At 40.0% G+C, this 17,568-nt stretch overlaps 1 protein-coding gene across 1 annotated transcript; it reads right to left on the bottom strand.

Annotated features, from left to right (window-relative positions):
- Positions 1-1,454: 1,454 nt before the first annotated feature.
- Positions 1,455-15,795, bottom strand: slc7a6 (solute carrier family 7 member 6). The gene is made up of 10 exons (XM_074660540.1): positions 15,671-15,795; positions 6,862-7,431; positions 6,644-6,769; positions 5,706-5,850; positions 5,478-5,601; positions 5,282-5,385; positions 5,071-5,167; positions 3,031-3,180; positions 2,298-2,481; positions 1,455-2,181 (listed from the first exon to the last, which is right to left on the bottom strand). Exons 2-10 carry the CDS (start codon positions 7,349-7,351, stop codon positions 2,114-2,116), a joined length of 1,488 nt encoding a protein of 495 aa, XP_074516641.1. The 5' UTR covers positions 7,352-7,431; positions 15,671-15,795; the 3' UTR covers positions 1,455-2,113.
- Positions 15,796-17,568: the final 1,773 nt, after the last annotated feature.

Consider the following 17,568-nt stretch of genomic DNA (forward strand, 5'->3'; position numbering starts at 1 on the left):
ATTCATTCATTTTTTGCTCCTGCTCGAGTATTTCTTTCTCTTAGTACTCCGTTTCTCTCTCCTTCCTCTCTCCACCTGTTATTTCCAATGGCTTGTGCCACGACACGACGACTATTCGCTGCGCATTGTGATGTGTGGTGAGCGCAGCTCAAACCGCGTTGTCGCGAGCAGCTCTCTTCTGCCAGTAAACAACATCATGTGTAGCTGTATTGTCATCCGGATGGAAACAGAGTTTATATATGCTGTACATTGCCAGAGACATGTTTAGATAATGAAAAGGAGAAAAAGAAGGTGTGAACATTTGCCATAAAGCGGGAGAAATACGGGAGAATTGTGACCCCCAGGAGGAAACTGGGAGAGGGCAATGAAAAACGGCAGTCTTCTGAGAAAATCGGGAGAGTTGGCAAGTATGTATTTATTACGGCTTTTTTACTGTTTATGTTGAACAGCCATCTTGGATTTTGAGGTTGGGGTTAAATTTCCGACTGAGAACTCAGAAATTCAGACTTCCCAGTTCAAATGGAACACAGCATACCTTTGCAAAGGTGCACCATATTTTTCTTGCAAACCAATCAATCAGAGCAGACTGTTTTTTTTTGGGAGGATGGGTCTTAAAGAGACAGGTGCTAAAACGGAGTGCTTCAGACAGAGGGTGAATACAGGTATATTCAGACACACAGTATGAGAAATATGTGTTTTTTGAACATTAAAGCATGTAAACATGTTCTAGTAGAAACCCAAAATACAAATATGAACCTGACAATCAGCATCATATGTCCCCTTTAACAAACAGCAGTTATTTGGGATTAACAATCGAGGTTGCACATCAAAGTTTCACTTCCCTTTAATACTCAACAGTTTCCTCATGATTGTACATGATTTAAAAAAGGTTCAACATTTCGTGAAGCATGCACCTTGTGGCCACATGGCAGTTGTGTGTATGACGCTCGAACCACTGGACCAGGAGCGGACCAAAGCATGATCTAATTAATGGCACAAAATGAAGCGATAGATGGAAAGCGATAGGTTCCATTTAATATTTAATTTTACCAGTTAAGTGAATATGATCTTCAGTCCTGTGCACATAAACGTTGTCATACAAATGTCAGATTGTATTTAATTGTTTGTACAAATTGTATCTAGATCAGCCCAGTCCATTATTGAATGTATTGCATTCATGGTTTAAAACCGTATACTACTATTGACAAAAACTCAACATGTTTGTACTTTGATTTGAAAAAAAAAGTTAAAATGTAAGCCATTCATTCAGAGATACTTTCGAAACACTACAATGGATTTTGTTTTTGCTATTTTGACTTAAGTTTGAACATGTCTTGAGTACAGCACATTGAACACTGTAAAGAATTAGAAATGTATTTAGTGCCAGACAGTTTAAAGCAAACACTAAGAACGGGAAGGTTACAGCTTCCCACAATGCTAAAGACAGACAGACATGAAAAAAACAAACAACGTTTTATTTCAACATATAACAGTTGAAATGCACAAACAAACCTGCGAAACAATGACACCAAAAGTACATAAAGGCCATGACATTAGAACGATGACTCTTCACATAGCAGCAGACAAAAAAAACTAACATTTTCTTCCCTTTTTTTTATTCAGGAAGTGAACATGAAATGAATTCTCCGGTGAGGTTATTCATACATACTGCACGCATATAATCTGTCAGTTAAAATGGGTTAAATCCATATAATAAAAATGTACTTGCATCGTTGTCAGGTCCCTGTGGTCATGTGCAGCACCTGTAGAATCTCACAGGCACATACTGCTTAAAAGGCATATATACAAATACCTGTGGAACTAACAAGGCAAATCTTTTATAATAGAGGTCATTAAATAATGTGATGAAACTGTAACAATATCCACAATATGCAGTATAACAGTACGGTGTATCCTTAACGGTTGGAGTCTTTGAATGTCCTTGAATTCAAGGATAAATCTGCAGGTGAACGTGGGGCGTCTGCGGCAGCATTTGGTTGTAAACAAGTCAGTGGAGTCTGAGAGCTTCAACATGGTGAACAGTACAATAAGAAGAATCCCTTGTCTGGCGCCTCTGGTGACTGCTGGCTCAAGTTTTGAAGTGTATTGGATGCTATTCACTTTTGTCCATCTCTGTCAATACACAGTAGCAGGTGTTCTGGGTGCAGCGAGTCAGAGAACCTGCAGTAAGAGACAACAACATGTTAGCCATGTTGAGAGAAGGAGGGTGAGGAATGATGCAGTTGAAAAGACAAGTGTTGTGTTTTAGAGTGCTGGATGTGTGTGTGTACACTCACGCAGTAGCTTGGTGATGATAGGCGGCCGTTTGGACTCTGGTATATGGACACCCAGGAAGTAGACAGGAACCCCTGACAGGGCAATGCCTATGCCAATCATTGAGTTGACAGTGTCGCTGTAGAGAGGAACTGCCACCAGGAAAACGGAACACATACAGAACACCACCGGGAAAAATAAGGACAACTGTAGAGAGAGAAATCAGAGGGGAGACTGTGAGCTAGAAAGACAACAAAAAAACGTTGTATTGTTCTGCTTTATTTTCTTTAATGATATGACTTTGATCAGTTGTCAACCTCCGGATCTGAAAAGTGAAGCCAATGTGGAAGTGCCTTAAACTTTCATTCATTCTAACAGCCAGCAGGGGGCGACTCCTCTGGTTGTAAAAAGAAGTCTGATTGTATAGAAGTCTATGAGGAAATGACCCTACTTCTCATGTGGAATAAACATGTCTATGTGAAATGTAGTTGTCTTACTGTGAAACAGTGGCAATGGTAGACACTTTAAAGTCTCCTTTGTTAATGGTTAGTGTCACAATCAATGATTATTGATCACATTTAAATTCCTATTCTGCACAGAATTTGCTTAGTCTGCTTCTACTGTGACCAAGATAAGTGTCAGATGATGGATGGATGGATGGATGGATGGATGGATGGATGGATGGATGGATGGATGGATGGATGGATGGATGGATGGATGGATGGATGGATGGATGGTGTGTTTAACTTGTCTTACCTTAAGAGGTCTGGGTCTGTCAGGCTCTTTCCAGCGGAGGTAGATCTGGCCGGCGATGGACAGACCCATGAAGAACCAGTAGCTAAAGCTGTAGTAGTTGATGAGTTGGAAGACGTCCTCAACTGTCAGGTAGATCAGTGACATGAGACACTGGACAGTGGGCGGAGGGAGAAAAGGGAGAATGAAAACAGTTTAACATGTCCATTATCTTCACCTCTTAAATGGTCAACATTCGTATTATATAAATTATATTATATTGTATTATTATTATGTTAATATGTGGTTTAAATAAAGAAGAGGCGTGTTTATTAGCAGGCCAAAAAGCCGACAGATATTTTTAGTTTCCATTAACACCAAAATAAAATTAATAAGTTAAAGGGCAGGTCCATTATTTTTAGTTTTTTTATATCATTCTGTAGTTTCCGTGTGGCAGTCCTTATGTATTCAAATCAGGACATTCCCAATTCGGTCAAATTATGAATGTTTTAGCATCGAAATGCTATTTTCGAGGAGCCCTTCTAAAAACTTTTTCCCACGTGACCTGATGTAAGTTTCTGCATGATGACGCTGCTACATATACAGTATTAACATGTACAGTATTAACATGTACAGTATTAACATGTACAATATTAACGTTACATACAGTGACTTAGATGGCGGCGGCATGCTCCCAGTAAAATTACTGTTTTTGTGAATGGAGTCTGGTGGCTTTGAATACATATAATATACACCGATTGGCCATAACATTATGACCACCTGCCTAATATTGAGTAGGTCCCCCTTTTGCCGCCAAAACAGCCCTGACCCGTTGAGGCATGAACTTCACTAGACCCTCTGAAGGTATGCTGTGATATCTGGCACCGAGCCGTGAGTAGCAGATCCTTTAAGTCCTGTAAGTTGCGAGGTGGGGCCTCCATGGATCGGATTTGTTTGTCCAGCACATCCCACTGATGATCGATTGGATTGAGATCCGGAGAATTTGGAGGCCCAAGTCAACACCTCAAACTCATTGCCATCCACATGCTGTATGAAAAGACAACGTGATTCTTCAGAATGTGCCACCTTCTTCCATTGCTCCGTGGTCCAGTTCTGATGCTCACGTGTCCATTGTAGGCGCTTTTGGCGGTGGACAAACTACGCAGCCCCATACGCAACAAACTGCGATGCACTGTGTGTTCTGACACCTTTCTATCGGAACCAGTATTAACTTTTTTCAGCAGCTTGAGCTACAGTAGGTCTTCTATTGGATCGGACAACACGGGCCAGCCTTCGCTCCCCACGTGCATCAATGAGCCCTGTCGCCGGTTCACCAGTTTCTTTTCCTTGGACCACTTTTGGTAGGTCCTGACTCCTGACCACTGCAGACCGGGAACATCCCACAAGAGGTGCAGTTTTGGAGATGCTCTGACCCAGTCGTCTAGACATCACAATTTGGCCCTTGACAAAGTCGCTTACATCCTTACGCTTGCCCATTTTTTCTGCTTTCAACACATCATCTTCAAGGACAAAATGTTCACTTGCTGTCTAATATATCCCCCCCGCTGCCAGGTGCCACTGTAACGAGATAACCCATGTTATTCACTTCACCTGTCAGTGGTCATAATGTTACGGCTGATCAGTGTTTAACGCGATATAACAGCTTCAGTTCCCCATCAGAAAGGACTGTCTGGTGGCGAGGTAAAGAAAAAACTCTAATTTTACCTCGCAGATCACGGTAGTAAAGTACACATACAACCCCACTTAAAAATATCAAAACTAACCGTTTCAGTTATTTCCAAGCTTTGCACAGCTAACGTTGACTCAGCTAACGTTGACTCACATTATTCATAACCTTATTGATTAGCTTACTTTAGTAACCTGCATCACTGGTTTTTGCTAACGGCCGAGTTGGCCTTTCTATTTACACAAAAAAAACGGTAAAGAACGCAGATGGACCTGCCCTTTAATGAGAAGGCTCCACCGTACAGTTAGCTACTATTAAGTGACAGTTTCCTGTACTTCCTCCACTACAATTGACATGTAATTGATCCATTTTCATACATTGAAGATGAGAGCAGGGATCGGAGTGAATCTCTGTATGTGGATCATGGACAGAGCGTCTGGGAGGTGACCCTCTCGAGAGCCCACAAAGAACAACCTGCACACAACAGACATGAATTAAGATAGATAATACAACACCGTTCAAAGTATCCTTGCAGTATAAGTGCAGATTTTTGCAATGCAAATTGGTCTGTGTGTGTTTGTGTTCTACCTGGATGCAGATATAATGGAGGCATTGAGGCCTCCATAACAGGACAGGGCTACAGCAATAGGGATGGTCCAGCTCATCACACCTAGAGTGTGATCTGCAAATGTCTGAACCAGACACAGAAACAGGTTTAGCAACTCATACACATGCACCAGTTCTCCATCTCATCCGGCTCATAAGTTACAGTTAGTTTACTCACCACTGCCACTGCATCACTGGCCAGTATGGCACTAACATCCAGAACAGCATAGTAGGCCACGTTGGTGAGGATGTAGATGATGGTGACGATGGGCATAGAGATGGCGATGGCCAGGGGCAGGTTCCTGGAACAACGGGACATTGGATCATTACCAGGATGTTTCAAGTATTCTGACTCGCCCCTGTTCAGCCTTTTCTACAGAAAAGAGCACAAAAAGTAAAAGTATACCTTTCAGGGTTTTTGATCTCCTCAGTGACAAAGTTGAGGGTGTCCCAGCCGGAGTAGGAGAAAAGGGCAGAGTAGAGCGCCAGCGCGATGTCACCAGGGTCTTTAGACGATCCCTGAAAGGACGATTCAAAGTTGGTTGTGTAACCTAAGAGAGAGAGAGACACCACAATTAAAGAAACAATCATGGAAATGTGTATAAAATTATTATAATACTGTACAATTGTAGTCAGTCACAACTTTTCTTGATCATCATTCCACTGTCGATGGCTGATAAGTAAGGGATAATGTACAGCGAGCCGGTCATTGTTGTGAAATAAACCTCGACAGGGCGATGTGGCACCCCAACGCGAAGCGGAGGAAGGGGTTAAAGGGGTTTATTTCACAACAACGACCCGCTAGCTGTACATTATCCCGCTTATTACACGGCTACATACTTGAGAAATCAATAATTTGACACAAAAACGGTCCGCCAGAGTCCCAACATCACAACTGCGCCCATAGCAACGGTCTGCTATACAAAGTAACGGTCTGCTATAAAGAAATAACAGACCGTAGGACGCTGTGATTGACCAATCAGAATTGAGTATTCAACAGAGGCGTCTAATAAGTTCTAGTAGAAACCCAAAATACAAGTATGCATCTGAAAATAATCATAATAGGTCCTCTTTAATGACAGTATATCAAAAAAAGTTGCCACAAAAGTGAGCTCACAGGGGGTGTGCCTATGACTATCAGGACTGAATACAGTTCATGTGAGTAAATATTTCCCTAAAGACTGGTAAAGTGTTATTCCATTGTTGTATGAATCATACTGTTATCCATGTCCTTGATTTTTGTTTTTCAGACAAAAGTCTGAGCCTATGACACTTTTAACAGTCATGGCATAATATAGAGGAACACTGTGAAAGAAAGCAGAGTACTGTAGTGACAACACTCACCCTGGCACAGCTTGACAATGCCAGTAACGATGATGACGATGAGGGCTGCCACCTTGGCGTAGGTGAAAGTGTCCTGCACGCGGGTGCCCCACTTCACATAGGCAGAGTTGATGAATGTCAGTAAGCCTGGGGAGAGAGGAAAGCTTCATGGATGTTCTTGGTGTTTTAGGAACAGCGAGACAGACGTGTGGGACGCAGAGTAGATGAGACGTACTTACATATACACGCTGCAGCGATCAGCCTGGCCCCTACGTATGGCGGTTCACATGTTGGAAACAGCGGCTGCACCAGGTAGTTTGCAAATGTAATGGCGATGACCGCCTGGCTGGTGGGCTCGATGATCAACAAAGATGTCCACAGACGAATGAATGCGATGAAGCCGCCGAACGACTCCAGAATGTATGCATAAGATGCCCCTGATTTGGTGATGGTGGTTCCCAGTTCGGCGTAGCAGAGCGCCCCCACCACAGAGAACAGGCCCCCGATGGCCCAGATGACTAGCGACAGCCCGTAAGAGGCGCTGTAGATCAGCACACCCTTTGGCGAGACGAAGATGCCGGAGCCGATCATGTTCCCTACGATCAGGCTGACTCCGTTGAGCAGCGAGATCTCCTTCTTAAGCTGCATGCTCTCTTTGGGCGGCTCCGAGAGATGGGAAGAGTGGCCAGCACTGCCGTTCATCCTCTTGGATTCTTCGTGGTCGGCCATGGTGCCGCCGTCGTCTCAGGTCTGAACCAGCAGGAACTGAGGACCAGCTGCAGTCCCTTTCTGGCAACCTCTGGAACAACCTGTCCAAAAATATTCAGAAGTCATTGTCTGTGACGTAAAGAGGAGCTCAATGCCAAATGGTGAGTCAGAAGAGTGTCTTGTGGCCGGTGTTTAATCTCTAATGCGTCAAACGCTGCTAAAAGAAAAGCCATGACTTGAGCACTGTGTAGGCAGGGGAAAAGGAAAGAGGTTTGTGATGAACAGATAACAGAAAGGGCAGGAAACATTAGGAAGTGGAAACATTAACTGCAGAGGCAGTGAGGAGGAGAAACATGACATAACACCCTGAGTTGGATGTTCTTGTTTTGGATGATTTAATGTACCATGATGCTGAGGGTGATTCACTGGGACCATTGCTCATGCATCAACATCAGGTAAATTGCAAGATTGGGAGAATGGGAGCTGGTGCAACTATCAATAGACATTGTGCAAGCCTGTAATAAAACTAGTAAACTGCCAGAAAAACATCTTCTGAATGATAAAAAAGGAAAGTGACGTAACACAAAAGTGTTTTATGTTTTGCATTTTATGCAATTATTCAACTTTTTCTGTCATGCCATGCCTTGACAGCATCTGCGTTCAAAAGAAATGAGATGAGATCATAATAAAAAAATTGACATTCTCAGAAAAAATTGTCTACTAACTCAATATTTGTCATGAAGAAACAAACTAAAAATCCACTTCCATCGCTTAATTTCTGCCACAGCCAAACCTAATCCTCCTAACCACTCCTCCTCGCACCATTGCCCCGTTGTGATGTGTTCGGACTGCCCATAGTCATTGTATTACCTACAGCAGATGGCGGTTGGCACAGCCCCAGTTTGGAGAAGCAGACAGGAGTACCAGCACAGGAGCAAAGCAATGTACTGCAGTGGATGGGGGCAGCAGCAAAACATATTTAAGCCACCTAAAAGAAAGGCTCATCTAAAAAAAAAAATCCATATCAGTTTAAGTGTACACTATATTTAGAATATTTCCACCGGTTTACCTTGCCGTGAAACAGCTATACAGCTTGTGTTTCCGACTTGGAACTGAAGCCATTATTTCTGCCAACGCAACCAGACTCCATTGCAAAAAACAATAATTTTACCTTGCAGAACACTGGAGTTGCTGGTTTACCGCTGCCTCGATCAGGTAGTTTGTTGGTTCTATTATGTGACTTTGATTAGTTCACCAAAGTCACACAATAACAAAGATAAACTAACCGATTGAAGCAGCGGTAGACAAAGCAACCCTCTTCTGTGAGGTAAAATTACTGTTTTTTTTTACAAAGGAGTCTGGTGGCTTTGGCAAGAGCATGGATGGATACAACGGCTTCAGTTCCCCCATTGGAAAGGGCTGTCTGACGGCAAGATAAAGCACTGACAATATTCTAAATATAGCATACACTTAAACTGATATTGATGTTTTTAGATGGCTAAAATATGTTTTGTTGTCAGCCCTGTCCACAGCAGTACAATGCACACATCTCATATAGCCCTGTGTTGTTGTTGTTCTTGTTATTGCCACTGCAGCAAAACAATTGGTCCTCGGGGACAAATAAAGGTTTTGAACTAGAATTGCTTTGCTTCCATGCGGTAGCGCCCGTCTGCCTCTCAAAGCAGGGACGTGCCGACCGTCATCTACTGTAGATAATACACTTACTATGGATAAGTACCGCATACAACACCACTTCAAAACACCCAGACTATCCCTTTAATAGAGCATGAAAGCCCTGCGGTTCACACACTGGCAGACACAGTTAGTTGAAAAGACAGGAGCAAAACACCTTCAGGTCTTTTCATTTCAATAACTAGAGCAAAATCATCAGTGACAACCATGACAACCATACTTTAAGGTCATCGTCAGTGGTGGAAAGTAACTAAGTACATTTATTCAAGTACTGTATTTAAGTAGAATTTTGACTTGTACTTATTATTACTCCACCAGATTGAGTTAATTACTTAAATTACTTTGCAGATTCAAATTAATGGTATGAAATGTAATCAACAAATAAATTATGATCTATTATTTTAGGTTAAGACTTTATTGATACCTGGAGTTAATTCACAAGCTACCCAGCAGTATATAAAGTAATTCAATTAGCCCCACCTTTACAAGCTACAACAAACACATTAATGCATCAATACTTATAATCCAATTATATAATGTACATTATTCTGATTATTTCTGGACCATTCTGCATTATGGGTATTTTTACTTTTGATGCTTTTGTACTTTTAACATTTTGAAAGCAGGTCTTTTACTTATAACAGAGTATTTCTACACTGTGGTATTGGTACGTCTACTTACTTAGGATAACTACACCCATTTTCAAAATTCATACATGTTATTCCTATTGTCTAAGACAGTCAAAAAATATCAGTCAACATGAATAACTCTCCCAAATCCAAAAAGTAGAGTGCTAAAACTCAAACTTGTGATGTCGTAGGGTATAAGGTGTGGAGCTGCTCCACAGACAATGAATAGGGAGAGATGATCTAGATGACACTGAGAGCACCCAGGGGAGTAATCTGAGTACATGGGGATATTTTCTGTTTCACAACTCAGAACACTACAATAGAATAAAGCTCATTTGGGTATAAAAAAGAAAACAAACACTATGTGGGTGCACAAAATCAGTCTCCAATTCATTATCACCTCCAGACTTTATGCCTGATGTGGAAAACTTGTACTTCAGGTCAATCTTCACTTGATGAATACTGGAACAAAGTTGATGAGCCTCAGTTGCCCTTACTTATATATAAGTGTGCTGTTGGAGTCAGAAATATCTACAATAACCTAGCCTAACCTCCAGACACCCAGAGCCTCCTCATGTAACGCATGCAAGTGTGAAGGACTCTGAGGCCTTTCAAAATACCAACCAGATGACAATGAACCAAAAATACATCTATGATGAGTTTCAAATGTCTTCATGTCTAACAGTTTTACGACTATACTATGAAATCACAAGTTTGAGACTTCTCTGGTTTCTGGCTTCACAGTTATTGATTGAATTTTCCTAGGCCATGGAAATAACATATTAGAGTTCTTAATTTAGGTGGTGTTCCCCTTTAAGTAGAAGATCGGTGTAGCCTAATTCATCTTTCAGATCATCGTGTCTCACAGCTAAACACACAAAAACAAGACATCAAGAGATAGAATACCAAGCCACTATTCTCTGACATCATCACCCAACACTTACAAATCCTCAAACAAAACCATCAGTTTCAGTGTTTCAGTGTATTAAATGAGTTAGTCTTTTTTTATTAAATCAACTTTCTTTAATGAATATAACTCGGCAGCTAACACCAACAAATATGGATATTTTATTAGATAAAAACGTGAATTTTGGAAAGGATTACATCTATATTTTAACAATACATTTTGACTTTTGGACTTTACAACACTCTATGTTTGTATCACAGTAGTCAGAAACACTCTTACGCTGCATATTGCTAGAATCTAATTCTACAAATAGTATAATACTAATAATATAAGCCTGATTTTTATCTGCAACTGCAGAAACACAGAGTATAAACAGAATGTGGCCTACTAGTCTAAGTAGCGAAAACATTTTTAAAATAGTTTTATATACAGACTTTTGTGTAAATTATCCAGTAAGTGTATTATTATGATTTTAGTTATACTGTACATGTTCAAATCTCATTTTGACAACCTCAGAACTGAAAAATCCTGGCGCACCCCCTGTGATTTTTGCAACCCCCCAGGTTGGGAACCACTGTTATAAGGGACATATATTGTGAAATTGGTCTGAAGATGGTATCGACAATGATCTGAACTATCTCCAGGCAGCGCTCGGAGAGGAGAAGTGGCATGTAGATGAGAGAAAAGCAGGTTGAATATCAGGAGTAGAGTGCTACGTGAATGTAGGTGTGGAATGTACAATTTACAGGACAATAACATAAATATAAATCAGACTTGAGGGGTCAGTTTTCACAGTGAGCCGGCTGCTTGTGTGTTGTGCATGTGGGGTGCATGCTTCAGTTCAATCATTAGGGCATCTGTTCCACATGCGCACACTCACCAGCACACCACCTGTTTATCTGACACAATAACAGACCAATCAATGACTCAAACAACCACACTGATGTTAACACAAATCTCATTACTCAACATCACAGCTGCTCAACAAAACAGAAGTATCCTCCTACAAAGTCAAAGCATGGCCCCGTGCTCCACTCAAGCCTGGAGCTCATGGTGTCCGCGGAGTCGTTATATGTGTGTGTGTGTGTGTGAACTTGTGAAGTGCGTCAACAGCATTATGCAACTAAGTTAACAATCCTGAAGAAGACTTTACGTAGGTGTGGTGTGCAGTAGACTTTGCGAGACACACAGTGCTGCGGCTAGAAATACATTGATGGACATTCAACACAGTTATAATTTTATGACTCTGGTGCAACCATGTGACATGTCACTCTGATGTTCTGTTAAGATCATAGATTCCTTTGTACGCTTACAAGATCAGCCAATCCCGTTCACTGCTGCTACCTGAGGCCTGTACTATGTAGCGAGTTCAACATACCCAGGTTATCTTCTCGTTAACAGGCTTCACTAACCCTAACAAACGAGATCCCGCTAAGCGGTCCCACGACGGCAGTTATCAACTCAGTAAATCAACCCCAGGGTTTCTCCATCTGGCGCGTTCACATGAAAGGGGCGGTGTCTGCAGCATGTGACCAATCACACACATGGACAAGTCTACTGACTTGCGGACAGAAAGGCAGAGCGGCACAATTTACAAAGGAAGAGCAAACTTCAAATACGAAGACAAATATGAAGAAGACAAATACGAAGAAGTTAAACACACAATCCAGACTAAAAGTAACACAGTTGAAACTAACAAATGCAGGAAGGATCGCTGGCAAAAGAAAACATGCCGATGTGTGAATGCGTAAATATACAGATTTATTGATTTAACTGAATACTCAAAAAGTCAGATATAGTAGTTTAGATGGGGCAGTGATATATAAGTAGCTTTTAGAAGTGTAATGGATGAGTTAATTACACTTCATTACGGCCTTTGAAGAAGTTGTGTCGTATTTGACTATTCCAGTCTTCTTTCAGCTGCGTCTCTGATTCCGGCAGTGTGAAACAGACTTGAGAGCAAGTAAAAAAATAAATATAAAAACATAATTTCAAAGCGGTAAGCACCCACAGCATAAATCCAGCTGTCCTTCCTGCATTTGTCAGTTTAAACTGAGTTGTTTTTTAGCCTGTATTATGACTTAAACATCTCCTTATGTGTGTAATATTATCATACAATCAGCTCTGATTGGTCAGTAGGCGGTGCTTTTATACAAGTTGATCTCTTATCTTGAACATAACCTGCTCCGGAGCAGGTTAGATATTCAGCATAAGTTACCCTGGTAAGAAGTGAACCACCGTCGTAGGACGGAAAACCCAGGGTTAACCCTGAAGTTACCTCGCTAACCACAAATCCTGCTTCTTAGTACGGGCCCCTGGAGGCCGTTAAGGTCCAAGATACTTTTCACGTGATTGTGATACCCTGGGTTTGAATTTGACCCGGGACCTTTGCCACATGTCACCCTCCCCTCTTTCTCAGAAGTTTTCCATTTTCCGATAAAGGCTTGAAGTACCCAGAATAACCTTAAAAGACAAATGATAAGCCGAGTATAATGCAGAGTTAATCATTCTCTAATGCGGCGAAACAATTGATTAATTGTTGAAGTCATTTCATATCAAGCAAACATGTCAAACATTCTGTGGTTCCAGATTCTGTAATGTGAGGATTTGCTGCTTTCCTCTGTTTTCCTAGCAGATAGAGTATCTTTGGTGGGACAAAACAAGCCTTTGGCTTACGCAACTATTGGCTTTTGAGATTGTGACAGACATTCTTTCACTGTTTTCTTACAATTTATAGACCAAACAATTCAATTGATTAATAGAGAAAATGATTGGCCCATTAATCGATAATGATCATTAGTTGCAGCCCTTCTTGCATTGATCGTTTTGTAGTTTGGTATTCTTAACTGTGTGTGAATGTCAGCACGTGTTTCTGTCTGAGACAGTAAGATCGTTATCATGTGAGGCTGCAAGCTGTTACAGCGTTGTTTACAGCTAAGTGAGTAACCAGAGACAGACCCAGAGCTGGAGGAGCTACAGTACAGCCAGGTAAACAAGACAGGGAGCTAGGGATAATGAAAACTAGTCATCTTTTCTCTTCACTTCTTTCAAATCTGTCACATACAGTAGATACAACATGCACTTTTCCTCCTGTGTTACCTCGCATAGCCACAGTTTGTGTTTTCTTTTATTTATATTTAGATATCTCAAATTAAACTAAAATCCATTGCCGATAGTTAGTTATTCTGTTTTCAAACACAAAATGTCATTGATAAGAGTGTGACATTATTCAAGTTGGATAAATTGTAACCTGATGTTCTGCAAGAACGTTTACATTTCGAGTTTCAACTGGAAATGTAAACGTTCCCAGTTGAAACGTAAAGACGTTCAAGTTTCAACTTGAAAAGTGTAACTGTGCCAAATTCAACAACAAGGTCCAATAATTTACAGCATATTACTGTGATCAAAACCTGTACTATACTACTACTACTGTATGTGTGAAAAGTGTGTCTATATACATATAAAAATAGCCATCTTATGGTATACTCCCCCCTTACAAATGTCATTGACTAGTTAATGCCAGACGATGATGTTAAAGGTGGATACATCATAAGAACAGATAAAGGGTGTGTAGTGATGAGATCTCTGCTGCTACCATCTGATGACCTGAAGCACTTTTGGATTAGCTCATTTCAGTTTCTGAGGTTGGATCAGTAGGGATCAGTCTATTTCCTGATACTATATTACATATCTATTGCTATATCCATGTCTGCCACATAATAAGAAACACCATCAGTTAAAAAAAAACACGTTTTTTATGCAACAAAGCATCCTGGGCCGGCGTTTCCTTACAAGAATAACCGGTGTCAATTGACACAGAATTACCAAACCTGACTTCCGCTATTGACTTTCAAAATAAAGCCACAATTAAATCTGGGATCTGGATAACGTTGGCTAGTTGTGAAGCAATAGCAAAAAAAAAACTGACTTTATAGTTGCTGTTCTTAGATATCATATCATATTATCAGGGGTCAGCAACCTTTACTATCAAAAGAGCCATTTCAGACAAAATAATAAAAAAAAAATTCTGTCTGGAGCCGCAAAACATTTGAGCATTGTGATGAAAGAGACACAGTTTATTGTCTAAGTATATAGTATATAAGTCTAATGCAGTGAGGGCCCAAAGAGCGAATGTACTACAGAGTGTTAGCGCCACATTGAGGGAAAAAAACATCTGAGATTTCCAGAATAAAGTCATATTATTATGAGAAAAAAAGGCATAATATCATGAGAATAAAGTCATAACTTAATGAGAAAAAAAAGTCATAATGTTACGAGAAAAAAGGCGTAATATTATGAGAATGAAGTCATTACTTAACAAGAAAAAAAGTCATATTACGAGAAAAAAAAGTCATAACTTTACGAGGAAAAGGCGTTATATTACTTGAATAAAGTGATAATATTACGAGAAAAAAAGTCTTAATATTACGCAAATAAAGTCACAACTTTCGAGAATTTTTTTTTTATATTACGAGAATAAAGTCATAACTTTACAAAAAAAAAAGTCTTAATATTATGAGAATAAAGTCAGAAGTTTATGAGAAAAAAGTCGTAGAATTATGAGAATAAAGTCATAATATCAGTATATATATGTATATATGTATAGTAGTAGTATTGTTACGTGTTATTTTCTTTTTTTCTCGTACAGTTATATTTATTCTCGTAATATTACGACTTCTTTTCTTGTAAAGTTGTAACTTTATTCTTGAAATCTCAAAAATGTTTTCCCCTCAATGTGGCCCCATACCTCACTGCAAGTGTTTTGCGGCTCCAGACAGAATCTTTTTTTTTTTTGTGCCTAAAATGGCTCTTTTGATAGTAAAGATTGCTGACCCCTGGCCTAAACAAAAATAACAGATGTCACAAAATATAACAAAAGAAGTGATAAAACGGGCTTTTATTTTGAATGTGAACCTCCTAACATCCGGTCAACTCCCGCTAGCTTGTCCTTTCTAACAGACGGGACTTCCCTCTTTTGTCCCGTTGCTCTAACGTTTTCTGTCTTTCAGGTTACTTCTATCTTCGGTGAATACTCAGACTTTATCCCATTTTAACAGACACTAATCCTGCTCAGAGACAACAGTCTCAGGTCCATGTTTCCTCAGTTCTTACCTGATGCCGGCTCTTCTCCTGTCTGAGAGGTTTTGACAGCCAGCCAACACGGAGTCCTTTAGCTTAATGCATCACAGAGCCGTAAACAACTGGCTGCTGCTGCTGCTGCTGGAGGAGGAGACGTCATGTGACGCTGCTGCTATAGGAGCATCGTGTGACTACAGTATGCATACATTACTTATATATACATATACTGTATGTGTGTTAGGATTATTATAAGAACAGGACACTTCAGTCAGTCTGATTTACTGTTTTTTGGGGGGGGATACTATGCAAGAGTTAGGAAAGTCATTGTTATCTGAGACATAATAGTTTTCCATCAAATTAAGACATGTATAAAATGGATTCATAATTATAAAGAAAACACTTTATTTTACAGGTGGCAAAGATCACAGGGGTTGCACCAGGATTTGTCAGTTCTGAGGTTGTGAAAATTAGATTTGCACATGTATAACTAAAATCATAATAACACACTTACTTTTTAATTTATACAAGAAGTCAAACTATTTTATCTATTGTGTTTTGCTCATAGAAAATGCTGCAGCGTATCAAATTAAACGCTTCCTAAACTAACAGCCAGCCATCAGCCAGTGATCGAGATGTTTTGGCTTCACTTTTGGGTATAGATATTATCTACACAATCGAGTGTTGTTAAGTCCAAAGGTCACATTTCATGGTAATTAGGTGATAATTAGCAAGTAACCTATTTGAAATTTCTTTGGAGTTACTGCCAAATTACCCCCAATATTTACCTCACAATTTATCGAAAATTACTTTATTATAAACATTATTTAATAATTATATTCATATAATGTTTAAAATAGGGCCCTTAGGCTTGAGAAGCGGCTGCTCTTCATCGGAGGTGGAAAACTAATAGAAGATACTTCTGATCAGGCACAAATCTCACCATTGTGTGACTTATTGTCTACACAAATGTAACCTGGTAGCTAATGTCATTTAAAAAAAAAAAAAATGTAGTAAGTTATTTGCTAATTATAATCTATTTATCAGCAGACATGGAAATAATAAAAATTAACTTTGTATTCTTTTCCTGGAAATGTATTAAATAAATTACCAGCTATTGAATAAAATAGCAGAATATGATTATTAAATAATGTTTATAATAAAGTAATTTTCGATAAAAATGTTGAGGTTGATATTAGGGTAATTTGGCAGTAATTCCAAAGAAATTTCAAATAGGCTAGTTATCACCTAATTACCATGAAGTTTGTGTTACCTAAAACCTTGTCGCCACAAGAATCTTGAAATATGTTGGCACAGATAGAATACCATATAGTGTAAGCTCACTATAAGCACGCTGAAAGTCAACATTGAATTGTTTTTTTATTATCATTTTATTGTCTGATTTGCCATTTCCCCTCATCAAGTTATCTCTATTATATTACCATAAACAGTCCCATGAGAGTTCCCTTAGGCCTGGCACTGCTAGTGAAGAATAGACATGTAATTAGAGCAGTCCTGCTAGGAGCATGGGGCAGAGGGGACGGGCCCTTGAACAGTATGTGCTATTATCATGTTAGTGAAGTGTCAGCGATGGTGAAACAGATTTACACGCACGCACAAGCGACCAACTAGGGTTTTGCAGAGCACAACACAAATGCAACAATGTGCTGGCGTGAGTGCATGAAGTACAGGAGCCATTCTTAGTCATACATTTGAATGCATAATGGATAAAGAGCAGGGACATGCTGGAAGGTAGCCCCAGTTTCCCGCCGTAGGAAAATATTTACCATGACAATTAAAAAAAAAACGAGCCGCATGTTTGTGAAGAGAACTAGACATCTAAAAAGCTCCAGGGAGGAAACACACAGGCGGAGATAAGAAGGAGGGACGACTGAGCAGGAAAACAGCAGACCTCGAATGTGCTTACTCTGCAC

The sequence above is a fragment of the Sebastes fasciatus genome, chromosome 2, assembly GCF_043250625.1.
Source record: "Sebastes fasciatus isolate fSebFas1 chromosome 2, fSebFas1.pri, whole genome shotgun sequence".
Classification (NCBI taxonomy): domain Eukaryota; kingdom Metazoa; phylum Chordata; class Actinopteri; order Perciformes; family Sebastidae; genus Sebastes; species Sebastes fasciatus.

Bases quoted from the DNA above. Each gene is read 5' to 3' on its own strand.
- slc7a6 (XM_074660540.1), bottom strand. From the start codon at position 7,351: ATGGCCGACCACGAAGAATCCAAGAGGATGAACGGCAGTGCTGGCCAC. The intron at 5,851-6,643 runs GTGAGTGTTGTC...TCTCTCTCTTAG, and splicing joins CATTGTCAAGCTGTGCCAGG to GTTACACAACCAACTTTGAA. The intron at 5,602-5,705 runs GTATACTTTTAC...CCGTTGTTCCAG, and splicing joins GAGATCAAAAACCCTGAAAG to GAACCTGCCCCTGGCCATCG.